The sequence below is a fragment of the Protomyctophum bolini genome (genome assembly GCF_963924005.1).
Source record: "Protomyctophum bolini genome assembly, chromosome: 19".
Taxonomy (NCBI): Eukaryota; Metazoa; Chordata; class Actinopteri; order Myctophiformes; family Myctophidae; genus Protomyctophum; species Protomyctophum bolini.
The window spans coordinates 24,424,558-24,440,755 of record NC_137880.1 but is presented as its reverse complement, the minus strand read 5'-3'; the positions used below and the strand labels follow the sequence as shown (position 1 = coordinate 24,440,755).

At 45.6% G+C, this 16,198-nt stretch overlaps 1 protein-coding gene across 3 annotated transcripts in view; it reads left to right on the top strand.

The window, feature by feature from the left end:
* The window catches only part of LOC308334756 (1-phosphatidylinositol 4,5-bisphosphate phosphodiesterase beta-1-like), a 206,411-nt gene that overhangs the window by 151,228 nt on the left and 38,985 nt on the right, over positions 1-16,198 (top strand). For all 3 annotated transcript variants that reach the window (XR_013965916.1, XM_080791569.1, XM_080791570.1), the window contains exons 17-25: positions 400-496; positions 1,357-1,441; positions 2,038-2,162; positions 2,432-2,586; positions 6,107-6,271; positions 6,895-6,994; positions 8,550-8,654; positions 8,961-9,076; positions 11,770-11,911. Coding sequence is in view for 2 of the 3 variants with exons in the window: in XM_080791569.1 (XP_080647695.1) it covers positions 400-496; positions 1,357-1,441; positions 2,038-2,162; positions 2,432-2,586; positions 6,107-6,271; positions 6,895-6,994; positions 8,550-8,654; positions 8,961-9,076; positions 11,770-11,911 (1,090 nt within the window). In the remaining variant the exon portion in view is untranslated. The remainder of the gene's footprint in view (positions 1-399; positions 497-1,356; positions 1,442-2,037; positions 2,163-2,431; positions 2,587-6,106; positions 6,272-6,894; positions 6,995-8,549; positions 8,655-8,960; positions 9,077-11,769; positions 11,912-16,198) is intronic.

Here is a 16,198-nt window from a genome sequence, read left to right as displayed (position 1 = left end):
TCTTTAATAGTAAGGCTTATTGTTTCCACACAAAGTTGAGAAAGTTTGTGGTCAGATGGTTTTGTTATATTTGCAGGATAAAATAAACCACCAGATAAACCTTACCCGGTCCACAACATCTGACTAATTTTGATACAGCCAAAAAGCATTTGCTCTATTAATATTAAGCATCCACAGTCTCTATTGACAAAATATGTTGTATTGCTGATAACATGGCACGAGGCTGCCTCCTGGTGGTTATTTTCAATAATGCAGTTGCCATTTATGCTGTGGATATCCCTGACAGATATTGTCAAATAAAGTGTGTGTGTGTGTGTGTGTGTGTGTGTGTGTGTGTGTGTGTGTGTGTGTGTGTGTGTGTGTGTGTGTGTGTGTGTGTGTGTGTGTGTGTGTGTGCAGGGAACAGCAGGCAGCGAGGCTTTTGCCACAGAGGAGATGTCCAACCTGGTCAGCTACATCCAGCCGGTCAAGTTCAACAGCTTTGAGGCTTCCAAAAGTATGTACATCTAGTAGTGTTTTCTCTCCCGCTGAGTGCTCTTCATCCATTTTTTAGGGAACATTATAAAATGATATGCATTGCTAGACATTAGACAATCACCTCAGCCGAGGTGAGATATTCTTCTAATAATACTAGCTATAATAATAATATGTTTATTAAAGCAACCTTTTATCAATAATTATTATGATTACTATATTATTTAGACTGGTTGTTCTCAAACATTTTCATATGAAGAACTCCCACGTTGAAAAGGATTTTGTGCCAGGGGCCCACATGAGAGAATATTTTATTATGCAACTCCTCAAATCCACCAAAATACTGGAAAAACAGGTCGTTTCGAGGAAGCAATCTGATTTGTTGAAACAGCATTCTAGCCATTAAACGACAGTATGGAACACCTAATCAAAACAAAGAAATCAGCTGCTCTGTTCTCTCAGAGCGCAGCAAACTGGGTTGCTAGGCTAGCTAGTTTCTTGGGACATTTGTGGTCGTAGTGGCTACATCTGTCATTAAAAAATTATGGTTTTGTTTGAGATTATCTTAATTTTAACTGTATAATTGCAATATTACACCAGAGGGTGTTCTTTATCGTCATTAATGCACGCCTGCGATGCTGCAAGATTTCGCCCGCATTACATTACATCTACTTTGTTACTTTTTAAAATTTTATCTGGTTATTTGACGGTCTGTGGACGTGTTTGGCAGGTAATGTTCATTAGTATCATCGGTAACACCTGTGAAGGAACTTACGTAGGAAGGGGCCCGGAAGTAGGAAGAGTTATTCTGTGTGCATAGAGCCTATTCTACCGCTGTCTCTCTCTCTCTCTCTCTCTCTCTCTCTCTCTCTGTGTGTTCAGAGATCAATCGCAGTTACCAGATGTCTTCCTTCGTGGAGACCAAAGCTCTGGAGCAGCTCACCAAGTCTCCTGTGGAGTTTGTGGAGTATCTTTTATCAAGGCAAATGCGGCCTGTGTACACTTGTAACTGTAGAATGTACTAGGTGTAATTGTATTGTTAAAGGACGGATTTTTCACTTTTGCAGTTTCTATTAGCTTGGATCCCCCCATCGATGATGTCACTGCCTGGTCGGCGGGTTTCTGAACTGTCCACTGACAATAAGAAGATAGGTTGAAAATGGGTTTAACCCATTCAAACCGGGAAAGCAATGAAGCATCCATGTCATTTTAGATTTTTGCATTGGCTATTCAAAAATATCAGATATACAAGCTCACAGACAGTCACTTCATGCCACGCTTGTATATCTTTTTCTGCTATTTTCTTTTAACATTTTAGAAAAATCTTCAAAGTGTGAGAACTACTGATTTAGAAGGTATATTCATAGAATAGGCTTCAGGTCTTATATTGGGCTAATACACTATTGTCCTGAATATAAGACAGGGTCTTATTATAATCAGGGACTAGACTATTTGACATTCTTTTTCCACTAAAATGGAGTCGTCTTATAATCATTCGTGGTATATTCTGCACAATACGGTAACATAGCTGTCCCAGCTCTTCCTTAACCCCGTCCTGTCCAGGTACAACAAGCAGCAGCTCAGTAGAATCTATCCCAAAGGCACCAGAGTGGACTCATCCAACTACAACCCCCAGGTCTTCTGGAACGCCGGCTGTCAGCTGGTGGCTCTCAACTTCCAGACTATAGGTGACATTTTGATTTGTTTGTTGTTTTACTTCATGAACCATGTGTAACTGGCAGATGTACTGTACACATATTTAAAAGTAGTGGTGCTCAGTCAATTTCATGTCACGTCCCCCCGTCCCCCCCCCCTCCCTTCAAATTGATATGTACCGTATTTGACCGTGTGGACCCCCATGACATAAACTGTGTGTTTGGCTGTTCTCAGATCTGCCCATGCAGTATTTGACCGTGTGGACCCCCGTGACATAAACTGTGTGTTTGGCTGTTCTCAGATCTGCCCATGCAGCTCAACCTCGGCATGTATGAGTACAACGGCAAATGTGGATTCAGACTGAAGCCAGAGTTCATGAGACGACCGGACAAACACTTTGACCCTTTCACTGAGAACACCGTGGATGGGATCGTAGCCAACACACTGTCTGTGAAGGTGTGTGTGTGTGTGTGTGTGTGTTTTAAGGCTGTACCCTAGCCCTTATTTTAGGACTTAACTTCGGCAGGAATTTTCGAGTGAACATTCGGACCAATCATGACATACACAATTTTTCGGGCCAAACAAAGAATTAGAAAGTAGATAAAACGGCAGGTTACAACACGTTTTGTTCTTCTTTGTAATTTGGTCCAAAATTGTGTGTGTTGTCATGATTTGTCACGATAAGAGTTGGCTTCGTACGACGCTTAAAGCAGGGCGCAGCAGGGAATCGAACCCCATCCCAGTAAACCAGGAGCTCCATGCCTGTGCCAAAGTGCTTTGTTTGCGACGCAACGCAATAACCTACCCTCGTAGGAGCCCTACCCTACCAGCCCTACCCTACCAGCAGCAAAGAATACAAAAACAGATACTTACCGTGAACCATCACGTTCTTCTGCAGAAGACAGGCAGTGTCCACAAGTTAGGTGAAATGAGGTGAAATGACAGAACCGGCCGAAAGTGTGGCAGTCGACGCAAAAGACGCAACGCAAACGAGTGCAACAGCAGGCAGCCCGACGCGACGCAACCGCAGGAAGCCGGAACGCAAACGCAAACGAGAGCAACACCATCAGTACCCAGTGCAAAACCACACCAGCGACAGCAAAGGACAATAAACAAGATTTGTACTCACTTTGCAGCAAGCAGCTCTTCCCAGCAGCAGCTATAGCGTACAGTTCCTACCTCAATGTCTTGTGCAGGGAGGGGGGCATCAGTCTGGGACACTTCACATGGGCTCCAGGGTGGGGGTCCTCGGAAGCCTAAATTGGTGGGGCTGTGGGGCCCACGGACACGGCTCGTCTCAGGGCTTGGTGCTGCCTACACCACTGGTGCAGTGACTCTTCATATTCTGGAATTACATGAAGAGAAAAGATAAGTGTCATTAGTGTCATGTAGGCCTACATCACATTAGAAACACATGTGGCTGTATAGCCCCCACAACCCATATTTTACAACTTAACATCCCTCCCCCAAGCTTACATTTTTAATATATACATTTTCCCCCCAACTTTTGAAATATGTTTTCCCTTCAGCTTTGAATGAAGTTTAAGCCCAATATTGTATTGTGCGTTTGTGACAATACCAATTTTATATTGAAGATGAAGTGTTAGCATGTTTAACCAAATGGACCCTTACAGCTCTCAGTGTACAAATGGAACCAAATGGACCCTGTCCACTGTCTGAAGTTTGAATGCCAGTCAAAAAGACACCATGAGCCATATTGGAACAGTTACCTTAACTCTGGTTATAAAACATAACTCCACATCTCAGTGGCATTCATTCACAGATCAAGTTACCCAAACTGAATCATTTAAAACAAAGGTTTAAGTTTAACATGTAGTTACCTTCTTGCTACAGCCAGACGGTGTGTAACTTCTTGCTACAGAAAGACCAAACACAAACCAGGAAGAATACATTAGAATGCTGCATCCACACAGCTTTTATAGTTGAGGCCATCACAGGAGCCAATCAGCAGCCTGGCTCCTCCTAAACGTTAGCCAATCACACGCAGTCATCACACTTTTTTTCAATTCAAAGGAGCTTTATTGGCATTGAAAAAACATACCTATACATTGCCATGGAAAAAAGCACAATACAACAAATTAACAACACACACACACACACACACACACACACACACACACACGCACACACACACACACACACACACACACACACAGACAGACAGACGCAACAGTGCTGTGCTGGTGTGTGTGCGTGTGTGTGGGTGTGTGTTTGTTGCTGATTGGCTGATTGGCTGCAGGCCCATCACCAAATTAATGTGCACAGGGGATTTTGGAGAGGGACAGCACAAGGAGATAGACATAACTTCTGACAGGAATGCATGAGAAACTTACTTTTTAACATATATAACATTCTCGCCGAGATATATTTTCGAGTTAATAAAAAAGGAAAAAAATATGTGAGTGTGTGTGTGTGTGTGTGTGTGTGTGTGTGTGTGTGTGTGTGTGTGTGTGTGTGTGTGTGTGTGTGTGTGTGTGTGTGTGTGTGTGTGTGTGTGTGCGTGCGTGCGTGCGTGTCTTTCCACTGGATTTCTGACCATTCCAGTAGGAATTATTAAATAGATGGATCATGCACTACTGTACCTGTCAGGAACCATGCTTCCAAATTTCATTCTCTGCATTTAGCCATAATGATAAATGAAAAGTGTTCATACCAAGCAGTACAGCACAGCCACACATACCTCAGGTCCGCTTCCTCCGGCAAGATCTGCGTCGGCTCCCTCTCGCAATGCATGGCTCTATGCCTTTATGGTTTATGTCTACAATTAAGGCTTACTACAATGTACTACAATTTAGGCATTTAGCAGACGCTCTTAATCCAGAGCGACAGGAAAGTTAAACACAAGGTAATACATAAAATATTATAGACAGTGTGTAGTGCCTCAGTAATCTAAAACATGTACATTGAAACTCCAATCCAAACAGAAAAGCACTATCTTATTGCATTTGCCACTCACTATATGCATCTATAGGGCTGAAGAGGTTAATGTATGTTTTGAAAAAATCTAAATCTACAAATTAACTAATAAATTACACGTAGCCTGCGGAGTTAGTTCAGTCAGTCACACTCGAGGGAGTTCATGCCGTGCTCAAAGGCGCATATATACTCAAGGGGTTAACATGCTGCATTACTATGTGGGTGTATTCAGTGTGTGCAAGTCCCACATGTCATTCGCTGATGTGGCAGTCAGCTGACCAATTGGGCGGGCTACTTAAGCTCACTTGTCTGCATGCTCTTCCTGCCTTCCTTCTGCATATGGTTCCTGGTTGTTATGTGATGTTTGCGCCCACCACCACCCCAGCACCAGCGGTGGGCTCTGCTATTTATGCTCCCCATGGGGGTTTTATTGTATATCTATCTCCCTGCTCTTAATGATTTATGTTGGTGCTTAATCGTGCCGAGCAGGGAGAAAATCCAGCAGAGCCGAACGCCAAGTCAAATATGCACACTTGTATTCTCATTCTATAATAATAATAATAATAATAGCTCAGATTTATATAGCGCTTTTCTGAATACCCAAAGCGCTTTACATAGGAACACTAGGAACGGACTTTAATAAGAGAAAAAAAGAAAGCAAAACATAACAGATACAACAACAGCACAGGATTAAAAAGATAAAAGGATAAACGAGGCCTCAGCTGGGGAAAGCTATCCTGAAGAGGTGGGTTTTGAATAAATATTGGTTAAATCTATTCGTGAGTTGTCTGACTGAACTAAAGTTTTCAAATAAGTAGTAAAAGTACAATATTTGCCTCTGAGATGTAGTGGACTGGAGTACAAGTATAGAAAAATGGAAGTAAATCAAACCTACTTCAAAATTGTACCTAAATGTTACTTTCCACCACTGAACAAATGCACCTTTCTCTCTCCCTCCCTCTGCTTGGTGAACCTCTCTCTCTCCCTCCCTCTGCTTGGTGAACCTCTCTCTCTCCCTCCCTCTGCTTGGTGGATGCAGATCATCTCAGGCCAGTTCTTATCAGACAAGAAGGTGGGGACCTACGTGGAGATAGACATGTACGGACTGCCCGTGGACACCAGGAGGAAGGCCTTCAAGACCAGGACGTCGCAGGGCAACGCCATCAACCCGCTCTGGGAGGAGGAGGCCATCGTCTTCAAGAAGGTGGTCACAGTCCAGGCTCACTATGGATTGCAGTGCTTCTCAAACCTTTTCAAGTCAAGGACCCCCAAATTGATTGTATTTGGCCGAACACCCCCGATCTGAAAATGTTTTGTGCCAGGGTAGGGACCCACGGAAGAGAAGATTTATGTTAAGAATAAACAGAATGTAAAAGAAAAAAATAAATAATCAAAATTATTTTCAATATTTAAAAAAATAATCTTGAGATGTACAAGCTTCCAGCGCAGCACGAAGTGACACACTGTGAGCTTGTAGATCTGCTATAGCCAACGTATAAATGGATAAAGTGGTTAAAATGATTGTGATGCTAAGTACTTTTGCCCCGGAGCTCCTTTGAGCACTAGTGCATGTAGTGCACTAGTGTTCATGTAGTGCACTGCAGTGTTCACATGTTCGATGTGGACGGTCATTGAAGGAACATAAACATGCACACAATGTTTCTGATTCTGAATGATAAATCAATTCACATCCTAATTATGATGTATCTATCCTGGCACTCCCTCGTGGCAGATATGGTGTACCTTTTAATACTTGTCACCGTGTCGAGTTAGTTCAAATGGTTTAGATCATACCCATGTAATGGTTGATATGTGGTCCTTGTGCAGGTTGTTCTGCCCACCTTGGCTTCAATGAGGATAGCTGTGTATGAAGAAGGAGGGAAGTTCATCGGCCATCGCATCATTCCTGTGTCCGCCATACGTCCAGGTGGGCTCGCCGTGACGTACCTGCCTTAAGCACTTAATTCTTAGTGGGTTCAAAGATTGCCCCTGTCTTCAACACATCTTGTGGACTTAAGTGTAATGTTTTTGTAGATCAATCTATAAAGGACCATGTTTAGAGCTTGATATAACGTGAATTCGAGGGCGGCAGATCATGGCCGTGAGCGAGCCTGGAGCCCAAATGGAGGGCAATCACTTCCGGGTCGGCCGGATGAGGGCTTCTTTGTTTATGTTGTGCATTTCACTGGCACTAGCTTCACGTTCAATTCAATCTTAGTGTTTTGCCATTTATTTGGGGGCCCATTTGCGATAACCTCACAGGCCCGCCCCAACCTGTGAACCAATGGTCGAGTTGTCATACTTGTGCAGGGACGTAGCTGACCATTAGGTTGCCCTACTCGTAAGATATTTGTGCTGCCCCCCTCCCTACGAGAGTGCTGCTATTCCTCATGCAGATCGACTATTTTCGTTATTGTGCGTTTATATGAGGGTCTGTTTGGCACATTTTGTTGCCCCCCTCTGCGTGTTGCCCTACTAGACTCTCAGTGCGTATTACGCATATACTGTAGGTAGCGACGGCACTGTACTGATCCAACCCTATGCAGGTTATCACTACATCGGTCTAATTCCCATACTTGTGACCCAACCCTGTGCAGGTTATCACTACATCGGTCTAATTCCCATACTTGTAACCCAACCCTGTGCAGGTTATCACTACATCTGCCTAATTCCCATACTTGTGATCCAACCCCCTGCAGGTTATCACTACATCGGTCTAATTCCCATAATTGTGACCGAACCCTGTGCACTCCTCATTAATGGTAAAACAATAGAACAGGTAGACAGTTTCACATATCTTGGACTCACACTGGACAATAGACTCAGGTTTGATCAACACATTACATCTATCCAGTCACGCTTTCAGCAAAGACTCCATGTAATCCGAAAACTAAGATCATTATCTGTTGCTCCTCATCTTCTGCTATTATTGTACAAAAGCATTATTCAACCTGTTCTGTTGTACTGTTCTGCATGTTTCTACACCATACTGTCCATGCCTAACAGGAACAAACTTTTCAGTATCACCCGTATTGCTTCCAAAATCATCGGACTTCCTACACCCACACTTTCTGATATGAACAATAACGCCATCACACGACTAGCACTCTCGATATCAAATGACACTGACCATCCTCTGTATCGTTTCTTTAACCTCATGCCATCTGGACAAAGATACAGAACCTTGCCATGGAAAAAGGTCCGTTTTAGTAGGAGTTTTGTCCCCTCAGCCATCGCGGCATTAAACAAACTGCCCCGCCGATAGGATGGTTCTGTACACAGCTTGTGGGGACCTCATGTTTTGTTTTGTTTTTTTGTACTGTCTTGGTGTTATGTGCTCTGTGTTGTTTTGATGTGGGTGTTGAACTGTTGAACAGATTGTGAAGACAAATATCCTTCGGGACAATAAAGATTATTATTATATTATTCAGGTTATCACTACATCGGTCTAATTCCCATACTTGTGATCCAACCCCCTGCAGGTTATCACTACATCGGTCTGAGAAATGACAAGAACCAGGCTCTGAATCTGCCTGCTCTGTTCGTCTATGTGGAGGTGAAGGATTATGTCCCAGACACATTTGCAGGTAATTGTAGGAGGCAGGCTAACGTTCTTCCTGATTTATATTTCTTTCTTTCTTTCTTTCTTTCTTTCTTTCTTTCTTTCTTTCTTTCTTTCTTTCTTTTGGGCCTCGTACTTCAACTTCGCAGTTCAAATTTGTATGATTTTTTTTTTCTTCAAATCTAATTAATCTACAGTGCGTGACGACATTAAACTAGAAGAGAGGCACATCTTTTTTCCAATGTTTGTCTTTCAGGAGTGTTAGTGTACACAACTTGATGTGTATATTTGTGTACGTGCGTGACTGACTCATTCTCTTCCTGCTCCCCAGATGTCATCGAGGCGTTGTCCAATCCCATCCGCTATGTCAACCTGATGGAGCAGAGAGCCAAGCAGCTGGCTGCGCTGACGCTGGAGGAGGGGGGAGAGGAGGAAGTCGACAAAGAGGTGTGTTTAAGATGTACCCTATACGTTTTAACAGCTGGCGAACAGCGGCGAACCATCACCCTGGGCGATAGAAATCACCTAGTGGGCGTTTTTGCTGTCATTACCGTATGTCCTCGCTTGGAAGTATTGCAATCTCAGATTTGACCATTAGGTGACGGCAGCTTCACTGTTCTACCACGGTTCTGGGGTCTTGGTTTTAAGAGCAAAAGCAAGCAAACATCATAATCAGAGAAGGAAACTACTTATTTACATCACACGTTTATATTATAATATATTATATTAGTGGCCAGACAGTATGGAGTTATAGAGTAGTCATTTACTGGTAATTCAAAGTGCTCTTCAGAGACGCCACTAAAAGCTTGTAACACAATATTCACCGCATGATCTGAGAGCATTTACACAGGAACACAGACAGAGGGATGGGATGCTTTTCTTTAATGGGATTTGTCCGCTGATGTCATTACCTTCAGGGACGGCCAGTTAATAGCCGCTTCATGCCGTGGCCATGGCAACAGCTAGTCGCCTGGTAGACCCCCAGAACCAGGGGCGGCCTTAAGGATTGGGAGGCCCCGTTCATGACGTCATAATTTTAATAATTAATAATTACCGGTATTATTATTTAAAACATATATATATTTTGTCAGTGTGTATTATCGGACTTCAAAGCATGAACAGCATACAGCACAGCCAAATAGAAAAATACACAAAAGTAGCTTGATTAAACAATTATTTTACTTCGTCTTGAAATTACTGTAAGGTATAACTGGCAGCATAGGCTATACAATGATGCAATCGCAACTCTAGTGTGGGGAGTGCACACACCCAGAAGTGGGAACAATTACAAACAAACACAGGTCAACGTGACCGACATGTACCTGCAGTGATTATTAGCTGCTGCCAACTAGTGCACGGTAAGTGGACGTACAAGATGAGGCTGAATAATTGACAAGGCTAATTGGAAGGCTACGATGCAATGCAATATTACTACCACTACTACAACTACTACTGACTACTACTACTATCAGTACAGACTATCAGAGCGAGAGAGTAGAAGAGGGAGAGGGAGAGAGACATTCACACACGCACAGACAGGAGAGCTAACCAGCATAAGCACAAAGGATATCAATGCCTTTTGGAGTCGACAACACCATCAGTACATGAGCCGAGCAGAACCAACGGGGACATACTGTACTGTACAGTAAGGAGACAGCGTAAAGGACACAGGAGGCCATGTTGAGAGTGGGATACCAGAGCTATGTCTACAAGTTAACCCGCAGCGTGCTGCAGGTACCAACGGACGCCACCGCAAAGGAAAGATTTCTATCTCAGAAAAGAAAACACTTGAAGAATTAACCACTTAAATAACATACGTTGTTGAGCGGAGACCCTCAGGGCAGTGTCTTTCCTGTTTTCGCTCTACATTAAATATCTTTGCTGAAAATATTTTCTGCAAGATTTCTATTTTCCCAGAATACAATGCTGGGGTTTTAATCCCAGTGTCCCTATTCTGGGCATGTCACAATTAGGCGAGCATTCGTCAAACAATCGCTGTAACCTGAGTGGACATTTGGAGCAAATAGGCAAAAATAAGCAATCTACAAACACCACAATGTGTCGCTTTGCAATGCGATTTCAGCTTGTAGATCAGCTCTTTTCAGCAAAGAGATATCATACAGAGACCCCTGGGGGACAATGGTCAACAAAGTATATATAGGCTTTAAAAAGCCTATACGTAATTATGTTTCAATCTGGGAAAGCATTGGTGTCATTTTAGTTTTTGCTGCCTATAGATTTATAGCTACATGATTTTCATTAAAAATATACTGAACTATTGCTGTGCTTCCAGACCACAGATGGCCCTCAAAGACTATTATTTTACTGAAAACTCTGCTGTTGCTGTTGCTGTGGGAACATTTAGATTGCATAAGAAAATTCACAACAGTAGTAACATAGTGAGCTAGCAAGGATTTAGTAAAGGTGAGGCTGATGTGTGAGCTTGTGCATGTGCGGCGATCTTTTGATTGTGAATATAGTATGTAACCAAGGTGCATTCAAGTGCATTGTGAGCTTGTAGATCTGCGTTCTGCGTTTATAATTCGTTTTTAATCAAAACAGTAAATACTGAAATAATAATGATGACATAAAGAAACGAAAAAGGGAATATTTAAGGTCCCTGCACACTGCTGCGTTTTTGGACCCCATTATTGGAACACACACAAGTCGCCGTTTTTTCCACAGTTTTTCCGGACCTAATCCAAACAACACAGCAGTGTGGAAGCTCCTTTACTCACAACCCACAGAAAACACAGCAGTGTGGAAGCTCCTTTACTCACAACCCACAGAAAACACAGCAGTGTGGAAGCTCCTTTACTCACAACCCACAGAAAACACAGCAGTGTGGAAGCTCCTTTACTCACAACCCACAGAAAACACAGCAGTGTGGAAGCTCCTTTACTCACAACCCACAGAAAACACAGCAGTGTGGAAGCTCCTTTACTCACAACCCACAGAAAACACAGCAGTGTGGAAGCTCCTTTACTCACAACCCACAGAAAACACAGCAGTGTGGAAGCTCCTTTACTCACAACCCACAGAAATCTGTCCACGACGGGACACAAATGGGTCCCGAGCGACCCACTGGGAAACTGTTAGTTGACAGACAGGTGGTGACAGACGCTGTATGTGATTGGCAGGTGGACGCAGGAGGTGACGCCCCTTCGGAGCCAAAGGTTGACCAGCGGGTGACGCTCCCAGCAGAGAACGGACTGAACCACACCCCCATCATCACCCCCAAACCCCCCGCTGTGGGTGGAGGACCCCAGCCTCAGCCTACAGGTACTGAACACACAGTGGTGGAACAGGTACTGGTACTCAGATCGTGGACTTAAAAGTATTGGCATCAATGCATATATTATGTGTCCGAATTATATACACAATTTAGGTGTGTTTCAAAAAGAAATTCAAGTTGATAAAGAGGCCGAAAAAACTGCCAAGACACGCTCATCTATAACCAAATAGGCTGGGTGCATTATTATGTATATTCTTACATAATAATGTTTCATTGCGTTTCATTTTCATGTATTAGTGGTCTGTGAATCTGTAGTCGGCGATTATTTTTTTTCTTAATTTTTTTACATATTGCAAGTGTAGTACTGTATCAGTTTAGCTGTACTACATATCTCTTTCCTCCCAAGACAGCATAGCTTTTGTGTGAATTATTACATCTGGTGTTCAGAGGTGAATGGTTACACTTCAAAATGCATGGCGCTGACAACAGAAGTCAGTGTTCCGTGTTGAAGCATAGACCCACACGGCAGCATTGACTCTGAGGAGTCTGTCTGAGCAAGCTCCTGCTGACCTGCTGTAAATGCAGCAGTGTGTTGTTTACTCACGATGCTGGTCTTTGCAGTCTTCAGAGAGAAATCTGACATCCTGCAGTATACCGGAGGGTTACACTCTCTGTAACCCAGGTTCTCTGAGTGGAGAGACTGGCTCTCCACTACATATTTTCAATATGTACGGGAACTGACCCGACAGGGCAGTGTTCATGGATATCTCTTTAAGACACATCCTCTATGGTGGCCCTGCGCAGATGCCAATCAGCGGGCTATTTAAGCCCCATCTGTGCAGTGCCACTTCGATTAATTCTTGATTGACACGCATTTCGGAGCGGCTCTTTTGTGGAGAGCCAGTCTCTCCACTCAGAGAACCTGGGTTACAGAGAGTGTAACCCTCCGTTCTCTATCGTGTTCGAGACTGGCTCTCCACTACATATTTTCAATATGTACGGGAACTCTCTAAGACACACCGCGAGGAAATAAGCAGACCAGCTGCCCCTGCGGCAGCCCGAGGCAGTTTAACCTGAATTCCGTCCGAGCCTATAAGTGGTGAGCGCCATGAGTCACAGGCGCTTGCCAAACGCTCCAAAACTTCAGTATTCATACCAAGTAAGTAATACTCGTGGCCTAGGCGCAAGACGCCACCTAGGCTCAGCTGGCCCAGCATGATGCTAGGCCAGTGACCACCGGGGTGAAGGGCTGCTCAAGCCAGCCCGTCAGATGCCCGGCCGACCTGACCGGTCAAGGTGCTGGTGACCCTACCGCTGAGTAGCACGCAGGAGCGACTCCCACAGGGGGAGCGGATGCCACCACGTTCCATCGGTAGGACAAGGTGAATGTAGACAGAGTCGCCCATGTCACTGCTGTGTAGATCTCTGTCAGAGATACACCATTCTACAGCAACCAGGGGGCTGTTGTCCCATGGGCAGAGTGTGCCCGCCTTCCAGGCGACCCTGGCACTCCTGCCTGCTTGTCCCTGTTGGATCACCCCTGTGATCCGGTGGGACAGTCCACCCTTCGACCATGGTCTACCCGAGCACTCTCTGATCAGGCCGTATGGTATAGAGTGCAGGGATTGGTGCCAGCACCACCTAACCATTGCCATGTAGGAAGCGGCAGCCTCCTTCATGCACTGATAGGGACATTCTTGTGGCTGACACTGCTAACAACAAAAATGCTGTCCTGCGAGAAGCCACCCAAGTGTCCACGCTTAATTGGCTCATGCCGCAAGGCAGACAGTACCACCTCCCGTGGGGGGGCTGCCGACCTAATGTGCGAGCACCCGGTACACCGTGGTCTCCCTCAGCCCTAAGGGGCGGAGGCACCCGCTGGCTCACTGCCAAGAGATGCCAGCCAGCAAACTAGTGCTGTGGGATCCAACAAACGGGCACCGGTCACGAGGACGTCCCACGCCAACATCCGTGGATGTACTCAAGAACGACGCAGGAGCGCAAAGTACCAACAAACTGGCCAGATGGAGATCCAGGATCACCGGAAGCGACAATGGAGGGCTCGTCTGAGGACGACCTCGAGAGAGCTACAACCCATGACATGGTGGAACCTACTCAGGGGTCCACCTGAATTGACCGCCACTGTCTCGAGAGACAGCATGTGGGGGCTGGGTATCCTGAACTGTCCGGACTGAGGAGTGGGCTCGGTGTGCTGAGCACCTCTAGCCATACCCCGCCGGTTGGCCCTGGAATTGTTTGTTTACGCTCTCTGCCGTGTGGTCTGGCCGGACCGCGGCGGCAACGATCAGCGACCGTAGATGGCCTCAGAGTACGCCGACTAGGTCAGCTCCTCTGGGTTCTACCCCGCTACCCGCCGCAACGGTTTACAGCCGCGATGATCAACCAGGAGGTTCACCGACGAGGTCGGTTTCGCTCGGGGTCTCACAGCGCTTCTGCAGCCAGGGAACCCAGGCTCCACCAACGAGGTCGGCTTCGCACTTGGGACCCTTTGGCCGCACCGAGCGCCGTCTCAAGGTTTCCCCCGACGAGCAGGTTTCACCAGGGAGCGGACGCACGGACCGAACGCCGTCTCAAGGTTTCCCCCGACGAGCAGGTTTCACCAGGGAGCGGACGCACGGACAAGACTGAGGCTTCCTCCGCGAGGCAGATTCGGCACTCAGTCTTGTTGCTGTTGTTGTTGGCTAGCTGCGCCTAGATAGCCATGACTTCGTGACTTCTCTGGATGAGAAGAGCTTTCTCTGTGGTTTCAGACCGGTAACCGGATTCTACCCCGCAGAGTCACACCTAGGTGCATAAACGGCTCGCCGTGACACACTGTACACTGTATCGTGTGCTCTGCCCGACAGCCACAGCACGCTCTGCTGTGTCACTGAGCCCGGCTCCACCGTGAAACTACACCACGGACGCATGAGCTGACCTCGTCAGCAATACGCCCTATAGTGTGATAATGGCTGAGATTCAGGCATACTTCCTGGCAGACCCAGCATGTCATGTCTATGTTACCAAACGTCGGACAGACACAGCATGTCCTGTCTGTGACAGAACTACACCACTGTCGCGTGAGCTGACACCCCGCCAGAAATACGACAGTATAGTGCGCTATGATGACTGCCCAACATAAAGGGAAACCTTCGACTGACCCAGCACGTTCTGTTTGTGTCACTGAACCCAGATCCACAATACCGAACTACATCACCGGGGTGTAAGCTGGCGCAACACCCACAATACATGTATTCATGTACTCTTTGTATGTCTATTTCATATGGACCCCAGGGAGATTAGCTGTCGCTTTGGCATCAGTTAATGGGGATCCATTCAATAAACCATACCCTGTATAGTGTGCTCTAATGGCCGTCTGACCCCAAGGAATTGTGTTAGTCTCACCTACAAACGAGACCACAGCTAACCCGAGAGGGCGAGTCAACGCTCGCTCCCTAAACTGCACACTGTAGTGCATTAATAGGCTGCTGACACTCGTAAGTAGTCTCGCCGAAACTTTCACTAAATCCTTCTTTACGGACCTGTCCATACCAGGCAGGGCAGGAAAGAGGTGGAGCTATAGCCTGAGCTTAGCTCGCCCAGTTCTGCCAACCTGGGACAAGGTTCAAGGTAGTCTTTGTTTGTCTCCCTTGAGAAATAAATGTCTTGGAGACAGAGTCACAGCTGTATACAAATAGCATATACCCGTTCACATAAAAAATACATTTTTATGGGTCTGTCAGTGGAAACGACTGGTCTTTTGCCTCTAAAAACAGGCATGGCCCCTCCAGCTTCAGCTGGAAGGAAGAGACCATTCATACAGGAGGTCCTCATACCAGGGCCCCCGCAGGGCACCCACTGGTCATGGCCATCCTCTGTGGGCGTGTGAGCTCCACATGCAGCCTGAGAAACCCCTGCTATTTCCATCTCCTCTTGTCTCTATATAGATATATTCATATGTATACCTATATATTATTTATTATATGTGTACCTATATATACATATATGTATACATCTTGTATTGTACACCATATTTTAACTGTTCGGAATGTGCTCCACAGGGAGTGGGCCCATAGTAATTGCTTGAACGTGAGGGGTCATAATCTACCCTTTGCAGCTCACAATGCTGCATAAACGAATCAAGGCAACATGGTACCCTAAGACATCCCCATGACGCGGATTCTCAGTGTGCTCTCTCTTTGTTAGGACAGAGTCCCCAAATCAATGTCCACAGTTTGTTTTGTGTCACCAGCAGAGTTATGGACCTCTGGAAGAGGTTGTACATAAACTGCTCGGCCGCTCTGAGGCGCTCTTAGCACAAACCAATCTGACAT